General features: G+C 38.8%; 1 protein-coding gene across 3 annotated transcripts in view; it reads right to left on the bottom strand.

The window, feature by feature from the left end:
* Positions 1-139: 139 nt before the first annotated feature.
* Positions 140-18,716, bottom strand: part of DOP1A (DOP1 leucine zipper like protein A) — a 92,181-nt gene continuing 73,604 nt past the window's right edge. For 2 of the 3 annotated variants that reach the window (XM_084622940.1, XM_084622939.1), the window contains 10 exons: positions 15,722-15,831; positions 14,860-15,009; positions 14,376-14,437; positions 13,417-13,569; positions 11,477-11,613; positions 9,614-9,669; positions 7,576-7,740; positions 6,684-6,813; positions 4,372-4,431; positions 140-2,206 (listed from right to left, as the gene is read on the bottom strand). In XM_084622940.1, the coding sequence (XP_084479066.1) occupies positions 1,901-2,206; positions 4,372-4,431; positions 6,684-6,813; positions 7,576-7,740; positions 9,614-9,669; positions 11,477-11,613; positions 13,417-13,569; positions 14,376-14,437; positions 14,860-15,009; positions 15,722-15,831 (1,329 nt within the window). In that variant the 3' untranslated portion in view covers positions 140-1,900. The remainder of the gene's footprint in view (positions 2,207-4,371; positions 4,432-6,683; positions 6,814-7,575; positions 7,741-9,613; positions 9,670-11,476; positions 11,614-13,416; positions 13,570-14,375; positions 14,438-14,859; positions 15,010-15,721; positions 15,832-18,716) is intronic. The other variant, XM_084622941.1, reaches the window with a different exon arrangement.

The raw sequence follows: 18,716 nt of genomic DNA, 5'->3' as shown, positions 1-18,716 counted from the left end.
TGGACCTTTTTGCTTCTGTTGAAGTACAATATCAGAACTGGAGTTTAAGTGACATGCTCCATCTAATCAACCAGGGACTAGGAACCAGCTCTCATAATACCCAGTGTGGATACCCTACCCCCTGGCTGCACTGCTAACCCAAACTGATTATCATCAGATAGTGTGAGAAACCTCTCACGGACTGCTGCTAAGGAGTAAGAAATATTACGTTGCCTACCACAATTATCAGTGTTGGATGGCAGAATCACAATAAATGGTTGGTTAAGGGACACAGAACTCTTCTCTAAGCCATATACTCTGTTCATGAAAAAGGTTTGCACATCACTACAAGAGATAAAGACCTTTGTATTCCCAAAGAAGCAGAGAACTTCACCTATTACAACTGCTGAAACTGGATTTTGTGTCTAGAGACAATTTAGAAATTCTCTTTTTAAATCTACTTTTCTACTCTAGTTTCTCTTCATGTAGAATACAGACAGTAGCCACAAGCTGGTACTGTCCCATGAGACTTTACAACCCTTGTTTTAGCTTAGTTTGCAGTGGTACGTTGCCCCTTTGCTTGGTGTCCTTCAATTTTGAGAGCAGGTAGAAAGCTGCAGAAAGCAGGATTCTTGTACAAGGCAAGGATTTATTCATCTGAGTTCTGGCTCTCTACGGGCCAGAATAGTACACAGGCATACCATCATACAGCTCTGTGGTTCCACGTTTGCTAAGCTACTGTGTAGTCACTTCCTTTTTAACTGATGCTGAGCAGACCTTATGTTGCTGTTTTCAGCTGTTAACCAGGCCATTGATCACCTCTAAAACTTTAAAGACTACTGTTTCCCAGATGTACCTGTCCTCAAGTGCTCTTTCAAGCACCTCAGCTGTATTACACAAATAATGTTGTGTAAATGACTGTAACCACATAGCAGAGAACACTAACATTTAGGGCCCAGTTTACCTGTCTGTTCCCAGCCTGATATCATTTCACTCTTTAATACTAGAAATTGAATTCCATGCTCCATTTGTTGTCTCTCATTTTGAGATTTCTCTGCTCACATTTATACCTCAGTAGGAAGAAAGTTACTGTATCCTCTGCTAGGGACAGATTAGTCTTTCCAAACCACAGACACATGACAGAAGCTGCTGTTCAACATTCTCCAGTGTCAATTTCATTTCCCTTTACTCCCTGAAGAAATCTGTCCTAGCTGAGACTTTCTAGAATGCATATAAAGTGAAGCTTAGGGCTAAAGCTCAGGGGAATTAATTTCATAACATTTCTCATGTGATTCAAGGAAATATTGAGTGGCATGTACTACTGGACAGTGGCAGATAGCAATAGTATGTAACTTAATCCTTTAAATGTCTGGTCTTAATGGACAGAACTGAAGTATTTTAGTAATGTGTTTTGATAATTCTTGCTTCAGCACAGGCAAAGCACCTTTCATTTTAATGCTATATAAACTCTTTGGGTAGGTGCATAGTACATATGCATGACCCACAGTAAAATAGACTAGGGACCATCACTGAGGAACTAGCAGATTGCCAGTTTAATGATTGCTGAGAAAAAGTGTCAGCAACTTCTGATGAGTTAGAAAAACTGTGAACACAAAGAAACTGGAAACAAAGTGAAAAATGTGCAACTTGTATTTTGTAGTTTGTTTAAAGACAGAACTCAAGACAACAAAACACAGCTACTGTAAATATTAGGCACCATAATCAATATGAGCCAACAATATTTAAACTTGATTCAGGCCACATCCAGAATTGGTCTCATATTTACAAATATTTAAATTAAATATAACCTGAAGTGTTCATTACATACAGAGTAAGAAAAGAAAACTATACAACTTTGAAAGATATAGCATTTCATTTAAACAATTACATTAGTTTTAAGCTGAATAGTACCAGTTATAGCTCACGTTTTTATGACACCTTCCAGAAAATCCTTCTCAACCATCTCTTCAATTTTTTGCCTTGCTTTGCTGGAGAATGTTTTTTGGTTCTCCATTTTTATGTCCTTACTGGGGAAAGAATTTGGGTAAAGGACAGGGCTCCCTGAGTGTCCAACACATCTGCTTGTGACTTTGCTATTAAAAACCTGGCTGAGTACATTGAAGAAAGGGAGAAGCTGCTCAATGCTGCGGACGGTATAGATAGTTAACAGCAAATGACCTGGTTCCCAACTTAACGTTTTCCCTGAGCTGTCCTCCTCTGGGTTTTTCTGTAAATACAGATAAATATGAAATAGTAGAGAACACCCAAAAGCAAAATACATAGAACAATAAGAGATTAAAACATTTCAGTACATTGTTACCAGCAGAAGAGCTGTTAAATGCTGCCCTCTCTGTTTGGAACAGTCATATCCTGGAGATACACTAAGTCATCTACTAAAGCAGACTTGTTCTTTGGCATCAGTGTTCTTATCTCAGCCTGTTGCCAATATTACTGAAGATACAAATCCCAGAACAGAGACATTAAAATAGAAATTAAACATTTTTATTGGAGAGCAACAGTCCTGCTATTTCAGGAGATCAGCTGTGCAAAGACATTTATTTCTATAATAATGTTTGCTAACGTATGTCTGACATTTAGAGTCCAAATAGACATCATTTCTCACACTGCGTGAAAGTTAAATTACTTACCTGAAACGTATGTCTCTCAGAAGACATTGTCCACACACTTAGGTTACGTATGTGTGCTCTGGGCTTTGTTTGACAGAAGAAATTTCTGGAACCCCACCACTAAAGGCAGCAGTCATAAGCCAAAAGTTCAAAGGGTGTGTGTATATATATCCCTCCTTTAGGGTTTTCTATAGCATTAATCTCTGTAATACCTACTGTGTATTACATTGTAGTCTTTAACCATCAGTTCCCCTTTTGATCCAAATTACCATTATCACTATACCCTAAGCTACAAAATGACCATGACTATGCCAACACTTGAGAGGATGTGGCTGCAGTACAGTATATTGGCAGTGTTCCTTCTGCCACAAAGCAGATGTACCCAGCTGTGTTGTATCAGTAGTTGGTGCTTATCCCTGAGGGAGGGAGGAAGAGGAAAAGCACTACATCAATGAGTCATGTCTTGAAATGCCTCTGATCTGTGCTTCCCCTCCCACTGTGGCTGTCGCACAGTCAGAATAAGGAGTGGAGAATGGAGAATTATCAAAGGAAACACCATGGGACCTGAGCAGACGGCATGAGAGCAATTTGAGAAGCCCCTAACATCAGGCGATGTGAAAATCAGAAGAGGTGGTGTGAGAAGAGAATTACTTACTGTTTACTCATGTTTCAGCCTCTGGGTAACCACAGATTTACTCAAAATATTATATTCTATGAACAACATATTTTTTACCCTTTAAATAACATTAAGCATATTTTGGAAATTAAGACCTATGGGGACATCTCCATTATATTAAAACAGACTTCAAAATGCAGGACAATATATTAAATTTAGTATTTTTCTTCAGCAGTGAAATGGTTTAGTCCTCTCTTGTCTGATGTGACTTAAAACTGTGTCACTTATTTGGTAAAATTTCTTGAGTAAAAACAGGCTGTGTAACAAGTTAGAGCAATTCTCATACAGAATGAGTTGCTGACCCCCTGCCTTTTTAAAAAATTACTACTTTGGCCAAGTCATAACTTAACTTTGTCTCGGTCAGTGCAGCTGGAGAAATAGTTTAAAACTTAAATTATTGATTTAAAAAAACCCCAAAACACCTTTTAATTAGCATTGTATTCAGAGAGGAAGGGAATTTACAAAGTTGATTTTGAGAGCATTGCCTCAAGGTGAACACTTAGGGATGGAGTTGTTCCAAAAATAATTACCACCATTTAATCATTACAAACATTAGTGGAGTAGTGCTGGAAGTGGTCAATCAAAGTGCATCTCTGCAAATTACACTCATCTGTCTGGATGTGATCAATGAAGTACAAAATCCATCTATGCCATTTCTGTGGCATTTCTTCACCTTGGTATTTAAGCAAATTCCACTGATTTGTCTGATAGGTAAATGCCAGGTAATTTGACACAGAGATTAGAACACAGGTATGTGCTTGGTGTCTGATGTGTGGTAGAAGCAGTTTTGTTGTTTAAATTCTATGATGGTTGTATTCCTTTTGCAAATAAATCTATTTCTTGAAATCCCTTTTACTTAGAGAAGCTGGCTGAACAAAAATACTCTTCTCTGGAGTCATCTACGTAAATAGAGGTATTTAGGACTCTATTCTTTTGTCTTCATCCAAATATCCTTAACTCTGTCCCCTGAAGAGAGTTATCCCATTTTGCATTTCTTATTGAAATCCAGATACCACACATGGCTGTGAGCATCAGGTGGTGACAAATAAGTTTTTGTTTCACAACTCAAGCATCAAAGGCCACCCTCACCTGATGCTTGGCCATCTCCACTCCCTCCAAAATCATCATTTTAAAGTCCTCCTGCTTGTCCTGTGGAAGGAAAGAGGAGAACTTTCAGACGGTGTTCCATAAATTAAAATAATACTTAGCCATGAAGGCTTTGTAGTTGGCAATTTGGGTGTTGAGTTTTACCAGAAGTTCTTGTCCCAAAAGGGCCCATTGTCTTCAGTCATAACCTGGGGGTATCAGACTGTGGAGTTAGTGTGTGGAAAAGGAGGCTAATGACAGAAAGAAATTCCAGTATGTTTTTCTGTTTTTTGTCATAATGCTGACTGAACACACCTCCTTCAGCCACAAGTGCTTGAGGAACATCAAACTGCATAAATCTCGCTATCAGTCAAGGTGTCCTGAAGATAAAGTAAGCTCAAGTGACACATCCTGCCAATAAATTGTACACTGCAAGAGAAACACACTGCTATCTTCATCAGTATTCTTCCACTGCAATTAGAAAGAAACAATAGACTGGAAGCTGGTATTAATTATCTCACTCCCATTCCTCTCACCCTTGTACTCCCAGTTTGTGGTTCACAATTTGTAACTGCTGCCTTGACTAGAGGATTCTAGAAGTTTCTGGAAACTTTGTAAATTCTTGAAACACACTGTGAAAGCTAATGAGTTTAAAAAATGTAGATCTCAACATCAGTACGTACCAGCAGAGAATTAATATTATAAATCAGTCGGAGAGACTATTTTGGAATGCATCATATGCCTAAGCGATGAAGAATACGATACCTTCAAACATCAAGCAAGGAATATACTGTATTTAACAATTCATATAATGATACAGACTAAATCTGATTAGCATTGCACTGTGGGAAGAGGAGCTTATGGGGGTCGTTTTCTCATCAAATAATGAAGAGACTTGACTTGCACCACATATTTTGCTTGAAATTCCTGTAGGTTTTGAGCTTTTGGTTTAATGCTACATATATACCTACAAACCTAAATTGCCCCACACATTTTCACACAGCAATATTTTTTCCCCCCGAAAGAGACAGTTCAGTGAGAAGTAAATTTTCCTGGCGTGGCTAAATACAGTATGCCAACACATGCAGTCACCAGGGTGTAACAATATTCAGATGGGCTTCCAAGAATAAACTCAAAGTTAGCATCCCTGCAAAACTTTGAAATGTCCTCTCCTGTCTCTTTTATCGTTTGTCTAAGCTTGCGAAGCCATTCTTCCCCCTTGCAGTCTTTGCCCTTGTTCTCAGTTCCATCTCCACCCTAGTAGCGACAAATGTTTTCAAAGCTACCATCTAGTGTTTTCCCCATGTCAGCTGGCCCTCTGTTCAATCCCTCACTTTCCAGCCAGCAAGAGATTCAACAACATAGGTAGTTCTCTATCTCTTTCTGCTGTTTGTGTTTTATAAGTGTTAGTGGAAATAATCCCAGTGGAAAGGCAATGGCGCCATCGCTTGGGGATGGAGGACAAGTCTCCAAAATGTTTCTGTTCCACTGGTGATGGCTGCCCACCCTCACTCACTGGAATAATGGAAGACTGGCAAAACTGAAAGAGCTCCTCTCCTTTTCAGCTCTTCTCCCTCTTCACAAAGTACCCCAACCCATTTTCCTCCATTCCTCTGAGATCTCCCACTCAGAGCTGCTGCCTCCCTCTCTGTTCCCTGCCTCCCTCTCTCAGGCCACCAGGAGAACAACAAGCACCAGCTGTTTACATGTTTATCCTGTTCATATCTCCAGTTCAGTAAATCTTCCACTTCTGCTAACACATATTTTACTTTGCCTGAAGACTTAAAACTGGCTTTTATTGGTTTCAGGTGTTAAAACTGCCTTACAAAGCTAGAAACCCAGCCCTTCATGGCTCTGCCTAGTTTTAAGACAAATTACTTTATTTTTTAATATAGTTTGGTTTCTAGATATTTGTGAGCATTTTCCAGGAGCTGAAACACTTTTCTATTTTAGTAGGTAAATTATCATAAAATTGTCTATAAACAGCTATAGCTACTAGAAAGTGGCTGGATTTTATATTAAAATATATTTAGGGTTTAGAGGGTACAGTAGTATAATTTTTATTCATTATCTTTTATTAATGACAAAAGATGTAATTGGCTATGTCATAACTAATGAACAAAGTATATTTCAAATACCCAATTATATTTTTTCGTTATTTGAGACTCACTTTGATTTGAGACTTTCATTCAAACATAGGCATGCTACCACACTTGGCAGTGCCCCTTTAAATTTGTATAGAAAAGTGAACAGTGCTGCTAGTTACTGTACATGCAGCTTTACAAAGTAAAACAAAACAGGGAAAAAGTAAATACCTTTGCTCTTTTCCGCAGCAGTTTTGCTAATCGTACCACATATGGTTTAAATTCCCTTTGATGTGTGCCCTGTCTTCGTACCTCCAAACCTGAATCATCTGACACTTCTGGAATAAAAGCCCACCGATACCTGTCAAGAGGCAACATAGTCACAGGTTGTTCATATCAAACGGGACTTTTAAGCTAGCTAGAACCCCATGTATTATCAAAAATGAGGGATCTATAAAACCTTGTCAGATTTCCTTTGTAAAGAAAGAAAAATTAGGCTCATGCAGGATTCGTGTCAAGTTTAGATTGTACGGTCTTCTGAACAGATACTGTCTAAATTAGTCATGCCATAGCTGGCCAGGTGAGAATTACCCCAGCGGAGGGGATTTCTCAACTGGCATACAATTGGCCGAGCTGACTCCTACACCTTCCAGTACAGGGTATGTTGAGAGAATAAAGCGGCCAGAGCAGAGCTCCCGTCCTCTAGCAATTCTCAGCTGATGCACGGGCTGTCAATGTCTAACATGCACAGTTAAAAACAACAGGACAGTCAGTCTTCAAATTTCCCTAAAAAAAAAAAAAAAGAAATCACCTTTGGGCCACAATCAAGCATGGCAAATTTCAGCCCAAATGAAATTTCTAAGACACTGAAAGACAAGGAGTTAGGATAGAATAGCCATCTATACCTTAATTACAGCATAGCTTTGCTACTGTAATATAGGGAAAATATTACACCACAGTATTCTAAGTCTTTATGTAAGGAAAATGTAATCTGTTGCTCTGGGTTAATACATGAAGGGGGATTAGAAAAGAGAAAGGAAACAAAGATTTTAAAAATTAGAATTTTACAAGACAGTAGCAAGACTTTCAAAAAACGAAAACTATTTTATCTCCGTTTACTTACATCTGAAACTGAGGAAGATTTTCAGATGGTAATGCCAGGGCCAAGTCCAGAAATTTACAAGCAGACAAGTAAAGGTTTAACCACCTCTGGCTGTTGTATGATGTGGAGAAGCCATTGCCTCCTGTGTATGTTGTCTCTAGACCAGCAACAGATGGGCCCGAAGTTCTAAAATTAAAGTATAATGAGTAGCTGTACAGGATAGTCATAATGACTTTCCACCATTATGGGATGGTTCTCTCTTAGCATTTTGTTTTACAAAGATGCAGATCTTTAATTTACCATGTGGAATCTAGTTCCTGGCAGGCAACCAACCATCCAGCTTAAGTGGGAGACTGTTAATATGCCATTTATGTGGACTTAACTATATTTGGATAGAGATTTCCAAAGGCATAAAAGGAATGTTGCCTAATATATGCTGGCTAGTATATAAATATATATCATATTAATAATATCTAGTATCTGCACCCCATATATTAGTATGCATTAAGCACCAATAATATTAAGCACAAATATTGTGATAGTGATGTAGCCTAAACTGGTCTACACCATCGTCCTGTTCATTTATGCTAAGTATCCCATAACTCTTTGCATTTTCTGAAGTAAGCATTTGGCATAAAACAAATAAGAAACTTGTCAAAATCAGGATACATTAATTCTCTGTCTTAGTACAAGTTAGGGGAGGACCTTCATGGACTAGTACCTGGAATGCTAGTATCCAAAAAAAGATGAGGAAGGAACAGTACAAGTTAGGGAAAAGGGACAAACTGATGGATTAGATTTTAGTGCTGTGTAAAGAGATGTGTCACTTGTAAAATCATATGAATAATATCAGCTAAAACGTGTAACTAGGGGAGCACACCTTCTGCCTAAGGTGAATATAACATCACTGGATGGGACTGTTCTTCGGAGACTGGTATCGTACAGAACCTATTTCCTGTGCCATATTAATAAAATGGACTGACATTGGTTATTTGGTCTCTTGAGTATATTTCATAATTACCAAAGTGTTGTCAAGCAACTGAGTATACAATTTATTAACAGGGGGCTAAGAAAACACAAACAGGAGTTGAGCTCGTATCTCCCCTTTGTGCTTTTGAAAAATCTGCCTCTAAAGCAGGGGTGTGGCCACGGCCCAACTAGTTAGCATCCAGGCCCACCGACCCCCAGCCCTAGCTCTGCTCTGGCCCCAGCGCTTGCCCTGCTCCATCCGTCCGCCTGGCACTCCAGCCGGGGAGCAGGGTTGGGACATGGCGGGCGTTGCCCACCCGCAAGCCCCCGCACCTCAACCCTACTCCCCAGCTGGAGCGCCAGGGGGGCAGCGCGGGACAAGCTCCCATGTCCCACTCCCTGGGTGCACGCCTGGGCCCCAAAGGGTCCCTGGTTAGCGTGTCCATCGCCCCCGACAAGGCCAGCTGGAGAGGGTGGTGGGGAAGCGGCCCTGATCCCTCCTGCCCGCCCCTCCCCTGCTCCCTGTCATTGCCCACCCACCCCAAGTTGGAGCCCACCCAAGTATCCTGTCCTGGCTACGCCACTGCTCTAAAGCTATGACTATACAAACTGTGGGTGAGGGGAGGCTGGGAATGGACAACAAAATTAGAAACATATGGTTTTCATGTTTTTTAAATATTTCAAAACAAATGTTCATTATATTTCATAATACCCTTATAGACCCCATGTAAAATAATCCAAAGTATGCATTATAGAAATATGTAAAGCTTAATCATGCAACTAGAGCCACTGACTGCAATGGGACTATTTGCCGAAGTAAAAAATATTCTTGAAAAAATGGTTACATGAGTTAACATAGTTATTTATTCGTAGTTAGTGGTGAGGTTTTTGTTTTATTTTTTTTTAAACAGAAAGTCCAAATATAATGTTCCTGGTACTGCAGTAAGAGTCAAATATTCTTCATTTGAACTTGAACAATTTTTCTAGGACAAACTATTTCTACATATTAATACAGCTGTCCTATTGCACTTCAGAAGACTACAGGGTATCACAAAATTGAACAAACAAGCAGAAATTAATTTAATTTTACCTTGAAATATCTTCATCAGCAGTAAGTTCCTGTTCCATCAGTAAAAACACTTGTACCTGAAGGTAAAATTCTATATTTTAAAAAGATTTTATTTTTAATGGACTGTCTCAGGGTAAAGGTCTGCAGCCTGAAAAGGGTTAACAGGTCCTGGCTGGTCACATGGCTGCAGAGGGAAAAGTATAAAAAAAAAGCAGCAGCTGGGTCAAAGGAAAGCTAAGGGGAAGACTGTGCTTTCTCCCTTCCAGGCTGGCTAAAGCAGGAAAAGCTTCTGGGGAATTACTGCCCAGTTTTTTAGTTGATTTTTGAGAGTGTTTGAAGAATAATACACAAGCCCTGAGAAAAGAGCCTTAACAGGACTGAGATTTGGAGCTTTATTTCCATTCCCTGGCTAATGAAATCACCCATCGGCCTACTTGGCCATATAGGACCAGATTCTCAACGATTGTTCCATCCCTTTTTGCTGCCTGAATAGTGCAGAGAGAAAGTAATCTGGCTGCCACTGTCCAGCTGGCAATTCCCACAGTGGAGGGGATTCTCAACTAGTGTAAAGTCAGAACAAGCTCCTATGCCATCCTCCTGCATTTCCAGAATAGGAGATGTGCCAGGGAAGCAAAGGATATGATGGGAGTGTAGGGAAGCAAGAGTGGAGCCCCAGTACTCTGTGCTAATTCTAAAATGAAATGTGATCTTTCAGGGACCATAGTCAGCAGTATCAAATTAGAGCAACCCCAAGACTGGTCTAATTTATGTCAAGACTATGACAGCTTGGGAATCAAGGAGCTGTAACCAGCCCCCTGACAGCCAATCATCTCTTCCAAACATATCTTGCACAGGGGAGAATTTGTGCTACTTAATATTTAGATCATTGCTATTCTCCAAAGTTATTTTAAACATATTTATTGCAAAATTATATTCTCATAATCTTTAAAACACCTTTTTCTAGCTAATTTACCAGCATTTATTGCAGGGAACAAGAAGATACATAACTTCATTATGCTACCTTTCCTGTCCCTGGGTGCAACCAGGGTTCAGATTAGCCTCCAGCAAAGTTCAGAATTTAATTTAACACCTCAGTGCTGCTCTAATTTAAGCCAACTGGTAATGGCACTTCGAGGGGCCACTCTGCTGACCAAGAATCAGTGGATCACAGGGTGCTCTGGCCATCAACGACCTCTATTCCTGAAACATCCCACGCAAGAGGAATTCCCAGTTGGCCATTTAAAGGCAGCGCTCTGTCCCATTTGTGCTAATGAAGTAACAAAAAGGTGACAGAGCAGAGCCAGAGGTCTGGCCGTACAGGTGTCTGGTTACGAAAATATAGCCATAAAGTGCCATCAATCACCACTGATTACCAATATAACAAGTCTTTCAGATCCCTCTACTTGATGTCCTCAGCATCAGAAGGGGCGAAATGACTGGTAAGACATCCACAAGGAAGAAGCAAGTGAAAATAGTGAGGAAGCAGGAACGTTGCGGGGAAGCAAGCTTACTTTGGCAGGAAGTGAACTGGTATTTAGGAGCAAAGAAGAAATGAACATTGAGGGAGGTGCAAAGTTACTTCAGAATGCAAGTGGGAGCAGGGAATGAACAGAGACTGGAAATTTAAAAAAAAAAAAATATATTTTCTGTATGGCTTAACTGATCGCATAAGCCATACAGACATTTTATTTGATTTGAGGAAACAGATGTTATCAAGACTGTGCAAACAAGTCAGCATTCAGTTTAAATGATGACCATTGTACATTTAAATGTACATATCGTAACTATAACTTATTTCCCTGGGGCAACTAAAACAGATGTTCAGGTATAAAGTTACCTATGCACCATCAGTTTTCCAAATCGTGAATGCTAACTACAACTCACCAGTTCAGTGATCATGGTAGGCCAAAGTGAGGTAAGGTGCTGTGGAGACATTCTTAAAAGCAATACTCTGAAAAACAGGAACACTTGAGAGTGAAGGGTGGGCACTTGAGGCAAACGGAGACTTTCTACCAGCCTTTCTGAAACAGAAAGCCAACAAGGATTCCTCAGTTTATAATAATTTTGGTTAGCTTTTTAGTTTTCAAGTCAGTTTATTCTTGTTAGAGTTAAATATATTTTAATATTAATATAAGTAACGATATTTTATTCCTTTTGTCAATCTCCAGAATAAACTGTGTGAACCAAATATTTATATGACTGCAAAACAAACAAAACACCCCTATTTGTTCTCTATGTTAACTTTCTGCTACATTACATTGTTTATACAAGAGTTTGATTCATTCCAAAGATAAGAACAACAGATTATAAAGGTGTGACCTCTATTTCTAGCAAAAGATATGTGGTAAGAGCTAGAGTAACTCATGTTTACCATGTTAAAATATTGTACTTTTACTATACTGTATATTACATTGAGAATATTCTGTCCTCAGGCACTTTTTATTTAAACCTGATTACTGTGAGTTCTAGCTCATCGCCTACATTGCAGTATCCAACAAGTAAAGAGGTAGGCTCTCCAGTAGCAAAGGTCCACACTGTCCTCACACAGTTCAGACAAGAAAAACAACCAAATGTCATGAACAGGCCAGACCTACAGCTAGTTACTAGCTGATTGGAAAGGAGCTTCAAAATACAAATCAAGGAACAAGTGGACAAGGAAGATTATGGAGCTACCCAATTGGAGGAAGAACCACAGTGTATCATGATAACCTACAAAGACATCATACCAAGAAGGAAGCTGTCCTAACAATCTGCAACACATCAGAGGAGAAAAAAAGAATCATAGAATCATAGAATCTCAGGGTTGGAAGGGACCTCAGGAGGTCATCTAGTCCAACCCCCTGCTCAAAGCAGGACCAATCCCCAATTTTTGCCCCAGATCCCTAAATGGCCCCCTCAAGGATTGAACTCACAACCCTGGGTTTAGCAGGCCAACACTCAAACCACTGAGCTATCCCTCCCCCTACTCCCTACAAAAGAGCCCTCTCCCAAACTCCCTACAAAAGAGTCAACAGGAAGCAATAACAACCTCCTATGTTAATTACTGGACAAACTAACAGAAGAGCAGAATAAACAGCTACAGGAATTTGTAGAACCTGCAATATTTTCATCTAAGCCTACACACACCTACCTAGGTTTCAGAGTAACAGCCGTAAAACCTGGATTTGTGCTGGAAATGGCCCAACTTGATTATCATACACATTGTAAGGAGAGTGATCACTTTAGATAAGCTATTACCAGCAGGAGAGTGGGATGGGGGGAGATATTTTTTCATGCTGTGTGTGTATAAAAAGATCTTCTACACTTTCCACAGTATGCATCCGATGAAGTGAGCTGTAGCTCACGAAAGCTTATGCTCAAATAAACTGGTTAGTCTCTAAGGTGCCACAAGTACTCCTTTTCTTTTTACACCTACCTAGCTGAATGTACTGTAGGGTGGGCATGTGAGCCTATGAACCATGTAAGTGAACAGCTTATAGGATGTCCAGGGATATCAACCAATTGATAAGATGACAGATGAATGACATGATGCAGTGGGAAGTTAACTGGCAGTCAACAAGCCTATGTACTCGACTGTCATTTGAAATCCAACCCTGCTCCCATTGAAAGCAGCTGGAATTTTGTCAACAATTTCAATAGAAACAGGATCAGGCCCATAGATTCCATTATGATTTCTATTATGAGTACTGTTAAAAATGAAATTCAGTGATAGTGGCTAATGCATACCAGAGCCCACAACAGATCTACTTTATGACAAAGTTTTCTTCAGCAACAATAACTTTTATTTAAAAAAGAAATTCTGGTAAATAATAATTTCTACTGACCTTGTATATCTGGAAGATATTTCTGGTACTGGTCCACTTCACTGCTAAAAATGGCAAAGGCAAGCCTCTTCAGGAGCAAAGCTCGCTGTTCCAACTCTACATCCCGATTAGCAAATAGATTGAGTGAACTGCTCTGAGCCACAGCCACACGTGCTAAGAGAGAAAAGGTACTATCTTGAGGCATACTTTTAATAGTAAAAGAAAGGCAACATTTATTTTATCACATGAATACAACCAGAAGTATAAAGACAGTTTTCAAGTCAACTGTGTAATTTGTACATATAAGTAAGATGCTATTTGACCAAAATGAGCATATTTAAGAAACATATATTGAAAGAAAACTGGAAAATATACACATTGCCTTCATGTTAAATATAATTTGGGACAAATTCTGCTTTGTTATATTGGGGCAAACCTACTTGTAGCAATATAACTGAAAGGAGAATCTGGCTCTGTATCTTTAAATAAATTGTTAATCAGAAATTGTCATGCTGCAGGACTCTATAATCATCTTTTTCCTCAAGTTAGAACATGGTTAATGACATTTTGAGACTGGACATAGTACTAGCTTGATAAACTCTTTCACATAAAGGGTAAAATTCACTGCTGGCACAAGGAGGGACACCTCCATTTATTTCAAAGAAGTTGTGCCCTGGTATGGTAGAGGGGAATTCAGCGTCCTTTTCTCCAAAATGCCAGTAGTTTAAGAAGAAATGTAAATTAAAACACTGCTTTATTCAAACATTTCTTACAAATATCGTTTTACTGGAATTTTCAAGTGGAATTTAAAATCCTGAATAAAAATTTTCCAAGAAATACTTATTTTAGATTTTTTAAATGTCTTTCCTGGAGAAACTGATGTAATGAATTGTACATAAGTTAACATGTATGGAGTAATTTGAAACATAAAATAACATCTAAGCAGTAAGTATTATTATTATACAGGAGTTAGTACTCACTCATCAAATCTCTAAACGTAGTTTTGTCATGTGTCATCAAATTATCCATAATTGCTCTCCAACTAAAAGGAAAGAGGATGATTATATATAATTAATAAAGCAAGACATTTGTATTTTTATTTAAAAAATTTTCTGTTCTTTTAACCAAATTTAAAAATACATACAGGACCAACTTTTCCACAGCAAATTTCAAATTTTCCTTAGAAACTGGCTGCGCATGCAATTTTAGTACTCTCTTATTCATGTATATGATAGGTTTACAAATACAAAGTCATTTGCACTCAATTTGTGCAAACAAATAAGGTTTGAATATGTGAATTTCATAATCTATACACAAACGATAAAATCATAATCTGTATACACCCACACACAGAGAAGTTTTTTTGGCAATATCTGGCTCACATTGCACCGCGTTTTTAATATAACTCAATACATTATATGCTAAACATTTACAATAACAGAAAGAAACAAGAAAAATTCTTACTGATTAACGCAAGAAGCATCCATTTGGAAGAAGCTGGAATCCATGAAAAGATCAAAAGCTTCCTTTTTCCATGCTCTCCTTGTATACTGATACCCACTAAGACTGCTCAATAACTGAACACAGGCTCGATAACTGGGTGCATTGTGAGCACTGGAAAGAAAAAACAACTCAACATGAAATCTTTTAAATCACTGCTTTAAAAAAATTATGCATATATACCCAGACTCCTGTGAAAACAATGGTTTTAAAACATCGTATTAATATCACTTTTCATATGTGCCGCAAGAGAGGTTGTTATCCTCTTTGTGGATCAGCCACTAAAAGGGATCTGACTAACACTTTAGCAATAGCTGTACAACTAATTCAGAAGGCAGCAGAATATTGGAGATCAGGAATCCAGCATTCTTATCCCTAGCTCTGACATGAGAGTGTGAATAGAGATAGGAAATCCAAAGCATATATATCTGGCACATTAGATCTGAAACAAAATGTGGCTGAGCAGGTAAGACTTGGCTCTGCCATGTTAGAAACTTGGATTCTATTCCAGACTCTATCTGAAGTGGCCTTTTGCCACCTCTCCGTTAATTTATTTATAAAGTATGGGGGCTAATACTTGATTGCCTTTGAGAGTTAGTGCATGAGGCCTTGGTCAGTAAGAAATCTGAATTCTTGCTTCCAGCTCAATATATTTCATCCAGGCTCCAGGGAATTTGTTGGGAAGTCAGACAATCTGTCACATTCACGCTCTTATCTGCCTGTCTTTGTAGTGCCATGGAATAGGCAGCCTGATTCAGTTGAAATGCAGAACATCCAACAAACTCCAGTAGACCTGAGGTCTGAGCTACATAAATTGTAATGATACCTGTGATTGCGGAGGTAGGGCACAACATAGTGCATAATATTTACAAGCAAAGGAATAACTCTCTCTTTTTCATCGCTGTAGAAAACCATATCCAACAGATGAGCCAAAACCTATGAGACATAAGAAGCAAGAAATTGAAGAATTTAAGGTGGCTGTTGGGGAGGAGTGTTTGGCTTGGCTTTTTTAAACTTGCTTCTTATAACCCCCAAAAGAGCATTATATTTATACTGACAGGTTTCAGAGTAGCAGCCGTGTTAGTCTGTATTCTCAAAAAGAAAAGGAGTGCTTGTGGCACCTATGCATCTGCATCCGATGGAGTGAGCTGTAGATCACGAAAGCTCATGCTCAAATAAATTTGTTAGTCTCTAAGGTGCCACAAGTCCTCCTTTTCTTTTTTATATTCATACTGTTACTTTTCTGCATGATGTTCTTCAATATAATATTTTCACAACCTTAAGCATATTGAATCTTTCAAAATTAGAAAATAACATAAATTATAAAGGTTTCAGAGTAACAGCCGTGTTAGTCTGTATTCGCAAAAAGGAGGACTTGTGGCACCTTAGAGACTAACCAATTTATTGGAGCATAAGCTTTCGTGAGCTACAGCTCACTTCATGGGATGCATACTGTGGAAAGTATAGAAGATCTTTTTATACACACAAAGCATGAAAAAATGGGTGTTTACCACTACAAAAGGTTTTCTCTCCCCCCACCCCACTCTCCTGCTGGTAATAGCTTATCTAAAGTGATCACTCTCCTTACAATGTGTATGATAATCAAGTTGGGCCATTTCCAGCACAAATCCAGGTTTTCTCTCCCTCTCACCCCCCCCCCCCCACACACACATTAGGCCCTGTGATGGTGTCTATTCAGGGGATGATATCTATTCAGGGGACACCATCACAGGGCTTAATAACATCAGCCACACTATCAGAGGCTCGTTCACCTGCACATCCACCAATGTGATATATGCCATCATGTGCTAGCAATGCCCCTCTGCCATGTACATTGGTCAAACTGGACAGTCTCTACGTAAAAGAATAAATGGACACAAATCAGATGTCAAGAATTACAACATTCATAAACCAGTCGGAGAACACTTCAATCTCTCTGGTCACACGATTACAGACATGAAAGTTGTGATATTACAACAAAAAAACTTCAAAGCCAGACTCCAGCGAGAGACTGTTGAATTGGAATTCATTTGCAAATTGGATACAATTAACTTAGGCTTGAATAGAGACTGGGAGTGACTAAGTCATTATGCAAGGTAACCTATTTCCCCTTGTTTTTTCGTACCCCCCGCCCCCCAAGACGTTCTTGTTAAACCCTAGATTTGTGCTGGAAATGGCCCGACTTAATTATCATACACATTGTAAGGAGAGTGATCACTTTAGATAAGCTATTACCAGCAGGAGAGTGGGGTGGGGGGAGAGAAAACCTTTTGTAGTGGTAAACACCCATTTTTTCATGCTTTGTGTGTATAAAAAGATCTTCTATACTTTCCACAGTATGCATCCCATGAAGTGAGCTGTAGCTCACAAAAGCTTATGCTCAAATAAATTGGTTAGTCTCCACAAGTACTCCTTTTCTTTTTATAAATTATAAAATCTTTCCCTTTTAAAAAATGTGTAGGTTCTCTTTTATAAAGTGAATTTAGCGCTTAAGATACAATTAAATCCATCCACAGGTGATCGTGCTGTAAACTTTTCTACATTCTCCTCCCAATGAAGAGCCATTTCTTGGGTAAATCTCCATGCCCATTTAACCCGTGACACTTCTGCTATGATTGATAAGGGGAGTGGCAACTATGTAAGTATTATTAATTTATTCAAATTTAATACAAAAGTTATCAAATCTGAGGTATTGTACAAAATTTAAAACACGAAGTATAAAGATATATTTAAAAATAAAAATACATGAACTCTCAGCTAAGACACACTACAGCAAGAGTAGGTAACCTATGGCATGCGTGGCAAAAGCGGCACGCAAGCTGATTTTCAGTGGCACTCACACTGCCCGGGTCCTGGCTACTGGTCCGGGGGGCTCTGCATTTTAATTTAATTTTAAATGAAGCTTCTTAAACATTTTAAAAACCTTATTTACTTTACATACAACAATAGTTTAGTTATATATTACAGCCTTATAGAAAGAGACCTTCTAAAAATGTTAAAATGTATTACTGGCATGCGAAACCTTCAATTGGAGGGAATAAATGAAGACTCAGCACACCACTTCTGAAAGGTTGCCAACCCCTGCGCTATAGCATAGCCCACAAAATATAAGCATTAGTTCACAATTACCAGCACATAAATTCATCCATACTATGCCTATATAACATAAACCCTGTCACAAAAATCCTTACCAAACACCCCAAATTCCTCACTCAATTTCTTCCAGCAAACCCTGGTACAAGTCACTGCACATGTATAACATGTCAGGATTACAAAGATTAATACCCTGGCACATGGCAGGAACCTGTGTCCATTGACTTCAATGGCTACTGTCAAATTTTCCTTTTTTCCCCACAAAATGCAAATAAAATATAATATCAATCACCACAAACTAATACAGCAAATTAACAAAATCATACAAATAAATATGTCTAGGACAGAAGTCAGGGCAGACGACAGGAACCCCTTGACAGATATGAGGATTATTTTGCCTATTAGACATCTGTCAGTAGTCACTGTTCTGAACCTCAATGACTCTCTGATCACATGGTCACTTTTTGTTCTCAGCCCAATGAGAGTGATTGGGGCCTATGGACAGCACCACCACACAAATGATAATTGTACAACGTTGAGAACATTGCCAGTTCTTAGCAAATAACCAACAAAATGGCAAATTCATGTGTACATTTGCTGTCCATTATCACTCTTAGGCCTCTTTATGCATTTCTTTTCCCCATTGTGCATATATATTTCAATTATTTTTCCCATAGATATTTAACTAGTATTCTTCTGAATTGAATCTCATGTGCATGTTTCTGTGC

Source organism: Lepidochelys olivacea (assembly GCF_965140295.1).
Source record: "Lepidochelys olivacea isolate rLepOli2 genome assembly, chromosome: 3".
Classification (NCBI taxonomy): Eukaryota; Metazoa; Chordata; order Testudines; family Cheloniidae; genus Lepidochelys; species Lepidochelys olivacea.
This window is presented reverse-complemented; position numbering and strand designations above follow the sequence as displayed.